The sequence below is a fragment of the Agrilus planipennis genome, unplaced genomic scaffold (assembly GCF_000699045.2).
Source record: "Agrilus planipennis isolate EAB-ADULT unplaced genomic scaffold, Apla_2.0 scaffold22, whole genome shotgun sequence".
NCBI classification, from domain to species: domain Eukaryota; kingdom Metazoa; phylum Arthropoda; class Insecta; order Coleoptera; family Buprestidae; genus Agrilus; species Agrilus planipennis.
In genome coordinates, this window is record NW_020438874.1 from 668,709 (window position 1) to 679,333 (window position 10,625).

The 10,625-nt window shown below is 30.9% G+C and overlaps 5 protein-coding genes across 11 annotated transcripts in view; 1 reads left to right on the forward strand and 4 right to left on the reverse strand.

The window, feature by feature from the left end:
* Nucleotides 1-50: 50 nt before the first annotated feature.
* Nucleotides 51-1,330, reverse strand: LOC112906171. Its single transcript, XM_025979925.1, has 3 exons — nt 1,047-1,330; nt 803-984; nt 51-381 (listed from the first exon to the last, which is right to left on the reverse strand). Exons 1-3 carry the CDS (start codon nt 1,065-1,067, stop codon nt 51-53), a joined length of 534 nt encoding a protein of 177 aa, XP_025835710.1. The 5' UTR covers nt 1,068-1,330.
* A 248-nt stretch (nt 1,331-1,578) lies between these two features.
* LOC108732934 overlaps nt 1,579-10,625 on the reverse strand; it is a 31,291-nt gene continuing 22,244 nt past the window's right edge. For both annotated transcript variants that reach the window (XM_025980323.1, XM_025980325.1), the window contains exon 10: nt 1,579-2,116. In XM_025980323.1, coding sequence (XP_025836108.1) covers nt 1,628-2,116 — 489 coding nt within the window. In that variant the 3' untranslated portion in view covers nt 1,579-1,627. The remainder of the gene's footprint in view (nt 2,117-10,625) is intronic.
* On the reverse strand, nt 2,338-4,031 carry LOC108732932 (SPRY domain-containing protein 7). Its single transcript, XM_018463931.2, has 4 exons — nt 3,841-4,031; nt 3,612-3,782; nt 3,303-3,560; nt 2,338-3,247 (listed from the first exon to the last, which is right to left on the reverse strand). Exons 1-4 carry the CDS (start codon nt 3,956-3,958, stop codon nt 3,150-3,152), a joined length of 645 nt encoding a protein of 214 aa, XP_018319433.1. The 5' UTR covers nt 3,959-4,031; the 3' UTR covers nt 2,338-3,149.
* Nucleotides 4,967-7,107, reverse strand: LOC108732933 (methionine-R-sulfoxide reductase B1). 5 transcript variants are annotated; one of them, XM_018463936.2, is made up of 4 exons: nt 6,996-7,107; nt 6,599-6,701; nt 6,378-6,539; nt 4,967-5,282 (listed from the first exon to the last, which is right to left on the reverse strand). In XM_018463936.2, exons 2-4 carry the CDS (start codon nt 6,687-6,689, stop codon nt 5,095-5,097), a joined length of 441 nt encoding a protein of 146 aa, XP_018319438.1. In that variant the 5' UTR covers nt 6,690-6,701; nt 6,996-7,107; the 3' UTR covers nt 4,967-5,094. The 5 variants fall into 5 exon arrangements, with proteins under 5 accessions (XP_018319438.1, XP_018319437.1, XP_018319436.1 ...); XM_018463935.2 differs by having other exon boundaries at nt 6,921-7,107; XM_018463934.2 differs by lacking the exon at nt 6,996-7,107 and adding an exon at nt 6,821-6,989 and having other exon boundaries at nt 4,967-5,246.
* On the forward strand, nt 5,190-10,619 carry LOC108732928 (heparan-sulfate 6-O-sulfotransferase 3-B). 2 transcript variants are annotated; one of them, XM_018463928.2, is made up of 6 exons: nt 5,190-5,363; nt 6,372-6,504; nt 8,161-8,337; nt 8,393-8,576; nt 8,635-8,952; nt 9,315-10,619. In XM_018463928.2, exons 3-6 carry the CDS (start codon nt 8,242-8,244, stop codon nt 9,908-9,910), a joined length of 1,194 nt encoding a protein of 397 aa, XP_018319430.1. In that variant the 5' UTR covers nt 5,190-5,363; nt 6,372-6,504; nt 8,161-8,241; the 3' UTR covers nt 9,911-10,619. The 2 variants fall into 2 exon arrangements, with proteins under 2 accessions (XP_018319430.1, XP_018319429.1); XM_018463927.2 differs by lacking the exons at nt 5,190-5,363; nt 6,372-6,504 and having other exon boundaries at nt 8,155-8,337.

Consider the following 10,625-nt stretch of genomic DNA (forward strand, 5'->3'; position numbering starts at 1 on the left):
AATTTTGTGTGAAAATGAAAAATATTTAAATTACATTAGTATAAAAACATTTAGGAATTAGTAGGTATATTACAGTATCTCATGCAGGTGTGACCAAAAATAAACATATGTACTGTTTGCATATGTAAGGTATAAGGACTAACCTTGCTGAATAACGAAATTGAACGATGGTCCAAGGTGTTGTTCTTTACAGTATTCAAATCGATCACTGTTTTGAGAGTCGAATAAATATCGAATGGGGTAGTAAGCGTATTTAAGTTGTTTACGAAATTCGTATAATACTGTTTATATTTTTTTCGAAACCATTTCGGAAAAGTAAATGAAAAAAAGGGCAACCTCTCCTCCTGCTTTCCCTGAATGGTATTTCTTATACTGGCAAATCTGAAAATTAGGATTAATACACAAAAAATACAAAGGGATATTTTTACACTTAAGGTGCGAATTTTGTTCAAAATATGAATTAAATTTTATAAATTATAAATTATATGTTATTCGTTCGTAAAAAAAATATTTTTATTTAAAAAATATATTTTATTAATGGAACAGTAAATAGAAGAACAATGGAAGTCAAAAAGAAAAAGGAAAGATAAGATTTAGGACAGTTTTTGAGATATGAAGGGCTAGTTAGAGATATGCTAGAGGCAGAAACAGGAATAAAGAGTAGCCGAGGAATACCTAGATTAGATAATTGTTCGTAAAGATATATACAGTTAGGGGTGTGAGATGTTGTAGTTTTCGGGAAATGCAAAGAAAGTTAGTTAATCAGTTAGTTATATGAAACAATGTATTAATTAAATTGTACCTGTGTCCATGATCAGACATCAATATCAGGATTGTGTTGTTTAAATGTCCCTTATCATTTAATTCTTTGAGAAATTTATATAAATCGTCATCGGCAGCACCGATTAAGTTATAAGAATCGTGAGACAACTGGCCGTGAAAGCCGAAAAGAAACTTAGGCCTGTTTCTATAGACTGAAAAAAACTGAAAACAAAGAAACTTTGTAAACAAGGTCTATTTTATTAAGCATTTTTGCGTAAACTCACGTGTTTTATGTAGTTAAACATAACTACATGTTGCGGAGTACTACCGGAGCACAGTGGCGAAGAAAACCAACTGTGACCTTTTTCAGCAATATAATAAGTTCGGAAATAATGATCTGTTGGTACCTCCTGTAACACTAAAGTTTTACTATCTTGGGTAATAAGCCAGATAAGCACAATTAAAAAAAAAATACCGAATTTCGTACCTCATGGGTACGCAAATCCACCACAACCACAATCTACTTTCTTGTCATAAAAATAGAATAAATATGACTCTTGTGGTTTCTAATTAAGTACGAAAATTCAAAATATTTACTGGAAAATTATTGAGAATCACGCTTTTAATACAATTAATTTATCATATTGTCATTTTAGTTAAATAAGATTAAGATAACACTCAAAAGAGTTTCACAAACTTTTAATGTGCGACATATTCTATAATATTCATAAGTTCTACAAATAACTGGGGTTGTATTTCGTTAAAATATATTCAAAAGGGGGAATTATTACCGAAATAAAATAGAAAAAATTAAAAATTAATTTGAGCTTCAAAATTGACATTAAAAATTGATTATAATCCCAGTTTAACTTTTACAATAACAAAATTTTCGAAGGTTCGGTAATGTTTCTTCTACACAGCCTGCTTGATCACCATACGCATTCGTTCTACTAATGTCGCTTATTTTTAAAGAAAAATCATTATTAGACAAATGGTGAGTAATTGTGGCCTCAAAAAGAGATCTACCCGGAAGTAATTCCGCTTTAAGCTGATACGTTCTCGTATCGACAACTGTTTTTCCCGAAAGATCGGGAACAAATCCATCGTAATCAGCATTTGATTTAAATTTAAGCAAATTCTCATTTGGTTTTAATTCCTGTATCCACAGAACTCTAGAAAGACTAAGGGTGGCACAAATATTCCTTTGTGTCGAGGTGTAATTATTAATTGTGTTCACTAATGTGGCGCTTACAAAATTGACAATATGATTACTCAAAGGTAGATCTATCCATTCCAAGCAAGCACACCAATGGGCTTCAATGTAAGCGTCAGCACAACTGCGTTCTTCGGGAATCTTGAACATAAGAAAAATTTTGAAAGAAACTTTTTCGTGTGTCTTCAGAATAAAATAAAATTAAAAAAAATGTAATAGGTACGCTCCCTTAGACGATGAGACATAAATAATATTTATATAGGTATATATTTCTTTTTGTGAGATTTCTGTAATTATTTTTAATAAAACAATCTCAAGTTCTCACATAATAATNTTTTAGTTGTGGTACATTTATAAAGAATATACCAAGATACTTAAAAATTAATTTATTTACACAATAATTTTACATTTTTTTAAATAAACATAATTTATAAAAATACGTTATAAATAAATAACTGCCAGATTTCAGGCAATTAGCTTTTTGCTCCCTGTTCAAAAATTCGACATATATTCGCTATTAATTCATTAATATAAAAAGCGATAAAATTAAACATTGGATTACAATAGTAGTTAATTTGCAAGTACAACTACAAAGCATCATTTTTTTGATTAAGTAATATTTAAAATATTGATACAGCATTGCTAAAACAAATATGTTTGGAATATTTTTCAAGTTACATAGCTGTATGCAGTGAAAGATGCGACATATTTTTACAATTACGTATCATTAATAAATAATTATTCATAACACCTTATGTTTAAAATCTAAATTTATTAAACAAAATATTTAAGAAAGCATAACTCTGCCTTTTTTTCGACATGATTTTGTCTTTATTACATTGCAATTTTTTAATTATAAAATACTATGTTATAAATTACTCTTTCACATTTAACTAGTTTAAATGCAATAATTACTTTTAATGGATGTTACGCTGTTCTCCCCTGTTAAATTCTTTGTAAAAAGTTTTTAGTTACTATCAAAAAATAATTTACTTTTTACTTTCACTGTATTAATATTATGTGGGAATAAATTCTTAAAAGTTTTACATAACTAATTGTAAAACGTTTTTATAAACAAATTGAAAGCTGTATGTGCCACAATTTTAACGAGTTTGTTTTAACATAATATCTTTGTATACATTTGTACATAAAATACAATAGTTGCATATCTAAATTACAGTAATGATTGTTCCAACATGATTTTCTCAAAACCGTTAGGTAATGAGTATGTGAAATTATCAAAAGTAACATCTAATATAGCTCCTTCATCAACTGAAATTAGTTTAGTTATTATATTAAAGAAGGAGTAAAGTATCTCAATACTTACCATAAAGTGCAGGATATACTGTTCCTTTTACATTAGAAACTGCATATTCCAGTTCTTTACCATTTAAGTAAAATTTTAGTTGAATATGGTCATATGAAACACCTATAATATCACCTTCTTGAGGTAAATTATTTACTGTGTCACCCATAGTTCCATTAGGAATTAAACTGTTTGAGCAACCTAGCCTATAGAGATCATGCTTGTTGTGTCGTATTACATTATCGCTACATAAACACCACGAGAATTCATCCATACCTCCTAAAAGGACTTAATTAAGAAAACAATAATCAGCTGCTAACTTTCATTTACCTTGTGTTAAACTTAGGTCTGTTTGACGAGTCGCTAAACCAATTGACCAAGAACCTCCTTGTTGTATTTTAACTTCGAAGTAAGACTTTGATTGTACTAAAGGAGCACTGCCTAGAGCTGCTCCGGCACCACAAACTCTTTGGCCCCCTTTTACAATTACAACTTCGTAGCCTAAATAAATAAATGTCAAATAATAACTTGCAATAGAAACAGTTATTACAGTTAATACCCATGAAAGCAGTGTCAAGCTGTATAGGATTTTCCCTGGGAATATGAGGAACCGTGGATGAAAAATTAAAACCATTCAAACAACCTTTTAAACAACATAGGGCTGAAACAGACGTCATTTTAAACGACAGTTTGAATATATAACCTAACTTTCAATCAAATGACAACAAAGGTTGTTGTTTTCTTTTTCCAGTTATTCTACCTTCAATTTACTTTATCATTTAGCTTAACTTCTAAGAGATTTGTACAGGACCGTACTCAGCAAAAATCAATTAAATTTTAGAAATAATAAATTCATGATTTATAGTTTCTGTATGTGTTTTGTACATTAGATTGCAGGTATTTAATGCATGTATCATTTACTAAATTTCAGTTTCAGGATAAAAAAGAGTGCGAGACAACTGGCCGTACGGCTCACACTAGCGTGACTAATAAAAAGCGCGCTCTATAAGAATGCAACTATTTTCGGGAAATTATAATTAAAAATCTTGGCGCATCGGCAGATGCTTTGTTGTGAGTTTGCTATAATTTTACTTGCTGTGTATCCTAACAATAACTGTTATACTATTTCAAAATTGACTTACAACATCACTATCTCTAAGAATATAGACGGATGTTCTCATCGTCGATTTTCCTGATACTACAGTGAAGTCGTCTACTCGTATCTGATCAGTAAACGTACAAGTAATTTCTCCAAATTTCCTTTTTGCTTCGTCTTCAATTTTACATTCGGAATTCTGGAAATGTTATTAATTGATATGTAATCACTTATTACATGCAACGCAATTTTTGTAGCACATTATCCCAAAATATTACCTGATAGAAAATTTTAGATATTGAATATTCATCAGAAATTTGCAATTTTTGAGTTAGCAGTTGCGGTTTTCTTTTAGTATTTAATACCCACATTATACAGTACAGGCGAATTGAGAACCGAACACAGGGAAATTCTATTGAATACGATCATCAAAGGGAAGCATCATTTTTTAAAAAATACGACGTGGCATAGGGAAATTGCTACAAACTCTTTCAGCCATTTTTTCATTTAAATAATACAGCAATGTAAGTTAAATAAATGCAATTTAAAGCCTTCAAAAGATTTTGAGAATTCGGCTAGTTTNAATTATTTACTGCATGTTTGCAAAGTTCATCATGTTACAAACTATCTGCTTTTATAAGGCATAAAATGCAACCTGACTTATTTCCATTTTAATATCCACGTAATTACTTGTAATGGTAGTTTAATAACAAACGACTAGCTATCACTCTTTGTTTTTCCATCGGGAACGAAGTTAATAGAGGCTGAGTTTATACAGAATCTCTTCTTTGTGGGAGCCGGACCATCATCAAATACATGTCCTAAGTGGGAGCCACATTTGGAACACGTCACCTCCGTCCTTATGCGCCCTGGTTGGGATATGAGGAGTAGTAGGTTTCCTCCGACTATTGGGGTTGATGTGGAGGACAAGTAGGGAGTCAAACGACGGAAAAGGACGGGGGAAAATATTTGGTAAAGAGGTTCAGGTTAGTATGCATAAATTTTTGTTATGCATAAATAAAACGGGAAAAGACATGAAGGGTGGTTTGGCGTATTTTTATTGTAAGTGCCAATGGTATAACATAAAGTGGTGGTAACGAAAAAAAATGTCCCAAATAAAAATTAATCGGTAACAGGGAGATAAAAGCAACAAAACAAAAGAGTAAAAAGTAACCAAAGCAATAAAGTGAAAATGATTGCAAAGGATGAATAAAGGACCATAAGGTAATAGGGCAACAACAGTGGGAAAACCAAAAAGAAAACACTCGTTAGCCTCCCAGAAAACCATATGAAATCAAGACCAAAACCACACAAGACAAGACAAATTTTGATAAATAATAAAACGTAAAACCGTTTCACCACATAAAACAATAGAAAAGCTTTTATGAAAATACCACCAAAAAGAAATGCTAATGTTTTTTGTTTCAAAGGAATAGGAAAGTAGTCTGGATATTAAGGTTTTATTTGCATAAATACAAATATACAAAATTGGTTCATAATAAATTTAAAAAATAAGAAGCACTCAATAAGTAGTGAAATTTTAATAATTTATTGTGTAAAAACAAAATAGGATGTACTTTTTGAAATTATGAAACTTTTATTAGATGCTGATTATAAATTTAATGTTTTTTGCTGCTTTTAAACTTAAAAAATGATTCTGAAAAATGTTTTGAATTTTAGTTAATTTGTAGAATAAAAAAACCTTTGCATTGTGAAAGTAAAAATAGCAGGAATTCCACAAAATCTATTTCTTAGTGTGTCAGTACTCAATTTTAAAAGCAAATAAATGTAAAAACCAATCTAAAAATACCACACTCATTAGTTCACTACTGTAAAGTATAGTAAGTCATAAATTAGTATTTTTATGTAATTTATCTTATTCATTATGAGCCATATCAAGGGTCTCACCGGAACAAAAAAGGTTATCATATAGCATATTTGTCATGAATGGTTTAGTACTTATAAAATTACTAATTTATGTGTTATTTTAAAAGATATACCTCCGCTTGTGTCTGGTGACAATTTTACTCTACCCTGGTCTACAACATCATTAAAAGCTGGCCATCCACAGCCACTGTCATATTTAGTATCTGAACTAAATAAAATCTGTTCACATACTATGCAAACGTAAGTACCAGGTTCATAAAACTTATTGTAACATCCTGAAAACGCAAGAAATAATTTAAGTATTTAAAATACAAAGTACTTTTGTTCATAATACCTGAAAAGGGCCTTTCTGTTCCTTTTTCTTGTGTAACGTGATACTGAAGAGGAGTCAATTTTTCTTTTAGTTTCTCCTTGTCCACCTGCATGCTTTGGTGTTTCTAGAACAAATAAAATGTAAAAATTCTACACTTGATGCGCTATCCACGATAACATCGACAGTCAGTCACAGTTGGTCACAGTTTAACTATATTAGGAATAATTAGGTCGCAATATACACCTGGATATACGATCGTAATTGACCTTGATTGCCAAAGCGTGAACGAAAATCATTTAAAATGGGTCGTGTGAAGCGTAAAATGTTTCTGAACATCACATACCAGAAATTAGACGAATAAAGAATAATACGATATCTGTAATTTATTACAGATAATAAAAATCAATTTGCAACTCACTTTCTAGGTTAAAGTGTCGAATAACAATTCACAAATGTCAGTGCCAACATAGTTAACTAAATGAACTACAAACACTTTTACACGTACATATTCGAATAGAATTTCGTTGGTCTACTGTACTGTTATCAAAATTAAAATTGTTTATATTTATCTTTTTCTTCTTCTAAAATAAATAGTAAACTTTTTAGAAGTTTTTATACTATTCTTTTCAAATTCATACTTTCAAAATGATAAGAAAGTTCAACTGTCCAAACTGTTACTGTCACAAATTTATTTCACGGCTTTTTGTCAACAAGTTAAAATTCTAGCTTAAAATTTCTCTTATTTTTCAGTTAAAAAGTAATGAATGCAAACCAAAAATTGCCGTGAAAAAGCGGATTGTATTTTTGGTACACAAATAATAATTTTTCTATCCACTTAAAAGTGTGATGCCAGCAGTTAGTCCAAAAAAAAGTTACAAAAACATTTTTAATGCTACTAAATTTTGTGGAAGACAAATAAAATATACTTGTGTTGAGCAAATTAAATCAATTAAGAAATTAAAAACCGTTCGTCCTCACGTAATTTTAAAATCTAACGACAAACGACAAGAAGGCAACAGTAACAGAACATTTAAAAAAGGAATAATCTTCGAATTGCCTTGCTTTCAGCAAAATCATTTTCAACAGTATTGTTTAATTTTGGCTCGCATAATGGCGCAAACATTATATTGGTTAAACGCAGTTCATTTATTTCCAAGCGGCAGAGGTATGGACACCAGTAAAGTAGAATAGATTTACAAAAAAAAACTTTTGTAATTTTAGCAGTAGAATTGATGGAACTGCCTTGGACATGTAAAATTAAAAATTGTAGAGACACACCCAAAGATTTTGTTATTGAACCGGATTGGGACTCTTATGGCGTTACCTAGTATTATTTGTATAAATGCGTAATTTCAAATACAGCCAATAAGTAAAGATGTTTATAATTATTTAGAATTAGGGTATTAGCTACTTATTAATATTCCCGCTCAGTAATTTGAAAGTTTTTGGAAAGTGAACCAGCAGACGCATTTGTAGGCATGCGCGAGTGAAGATGTCAGGTGTAGTTTGTTTACCTATAGTACTTGTGTTTTTATTTTGAAATTAATATGAAAATTGATTGAAACATGTAATGAATAATGAAGGACCTCAGGAGCGTATCCGTTCAAGCAATTGAAACCGATATAGCCTTGCTTCTTCCACACGGGGTCTATGAAATCAAGCCAATGGAACATAGATCGAGGTTAAAAAGTATAGCGTTTTTTTGCATTGCTTTAGCAGTATCAGGAATAGTTGGATTTGGATACTTTTGCCCTGACAGGGTAAGAAAATTACATGAGTTAGTTTTTTACAATGTTTAATCAATTTAAATCATAGGTATGTGCTTTATCTACAAGAGGTTATGATGCTCTTCCAACAGTTGTAAATGATGGGATGGGAAGGCCCCTTAGGAATATAAACAGTAAAATAGGTTTAAGCTATGATGACATGATCAATGATGAGTTTTCTTTTGATATGAATTCTCATGATGTCATTGTTTTTCTTCATATGCAAAAGACAGGTTAGATATTTAGTAGCTATTTCTTACATTCAACTCTGTTGTTTAACTGTTTAATTAGGTGGCACATCCTTTGGAAAACATTTAGTACATGATTTGGATCTGAAAAGACCATGTATATGCCCTTCTGATAGAAAAAGATGCTATTGTTTTCGGCCACATTCTAACCAGAGCTGGTTATTCAGCAGATACACGACAGGTTGGCAGTGTGGTTTACATGCTGACTGGACAGAATTGACCAATTGTGTTGACCAAAAACTGGATGAGATGGAGGGCCATGTAGCGAAAAGAAGATATTTTTATATCACTTTAGTTAGAGAACCTGTTGCAAGATATCTTTCAGAGTTTAGGCATGTTCAACGAGGAGCAACTTGGAAGGGTAACTTATTTCTATTCTTTATTTTATACAGTATCTTTTAAATAGTTTAAATGTCATAACTGATAACTTATGCACTTTCAAAATAGAAGGTATGAATTGAATTACTTTTAGTTTATAAATCTTTTTTGCAAAATTATTTTCTTTCAAACTTAATATTTTTGCTTGAAAAATATTGCTTAATTTAATTAATCGTTATAAAAAAGTGGTATGAGATATATCTGGAACATATTAAAGGAGAAGTTGGGGCTAAAATCATATAACAGAAATAATGTAAGAGAAAATAAATGTTGGGTGTTAGGTACTACTAGGTCCTTTTTTTTGTGATTTATTGAAGTAAAACTTGAAAAAGCTTTTCTGTAAAGGTTCTCGGCATTTTTGCAACGGTCGTCCTGCTTCAATCCAAGAGGTGCCTCCGTGTTTTAAGGGAGAAGACTGGGAAGGTGTAGAATTGGATGAATTTATGTATTGTGACTCAAACCTAGCAGCCAATAGACAGACACGCATGTTGGCTGATTTGGAGCTGATTGGGTGCTACAATAAGACTTACATGCCTTCTGTGGAACGAGATCACGTAATGTTGGCTAGCGCAAAACGTAACTTGGCTTCAATGGCATTTTTTGGTCTCACTGAATACCAAAAGATATCTCAATATGTGTTTGAAGAGACTTTTAATTTACGATTCGCAGTTCCTTTTGAACAGAACAACTCTACACTTTCGAGCTCTACTATGCCTACGTTAACCCCCGAACAAGCGGCTAACATAGCGAGATTGAATTCGTTAGACATCGAACTTTACAGTTTTGCAAAGAAGCTTATGTTTGAGAGGTTTAAAAGGCTGAAAGGACGAGATAAGAATTTTGCAGAACGTTTTAAACGGTTAGGTGAGTTGCCATTAAAAAATGGGGCGACAGAGTTCGACTGGGACAAACTTGAAGATGACGCAGTGCAAAGTGCGTGATAATCTCGTTGCCTTTCGAAATTATGATAATGAAGCATTTAATTGGTAGGTCACCGTGTCATAGTTTCCTTATATGACGTAGTCGATTAATATTTGAAATGAATGTTTGAACCGTATGAAACGAAACTAAAATATGAGAAGCAACCTTACCTTGCGAGAAATCAGAATTGTTATTATGCGGTGTTTTTTCTTATGGTATAAGCATAATAAATAAACTTTACTTTACTAATAGGAATAAAAACGAAAATTTCAAAATTTATGAATTTTTAGGGATTGAAGTTTAAGAAAGTAGATTTTTAGGAAATTGAGTTTAAAATTTTTAAACTACTAAAACTTGATTGCATGTAGTTAATTTTTTTTTAAATTCTTAACGGCTAATATCCTAGCATTTCCTTTTTTTTTTTAATCTTCTTTTCTGTGCTTTAATGTACAATTTAAACAGAAGACAATATTACAGTCCTGTATTTTACTATATTTATAGTTTGCTCTCTAAGAACAATATTCCTCATAATTATTCTTAATAGATGTACAGTAGTTAATTTTATAGGTAATTTATTGGTAAGTATTTTACTCAGTTTAGTTTCCATACTTACGTTCTTTTGTAGGAATATATTGTAAGGAAGTGTCCTTAGATAAGTAGAATTGATTTGAGAACCATCTTTAAGTTTTTTTTTTATTATTAAGTAAATATGAAATATGGTTATACGGTATACGT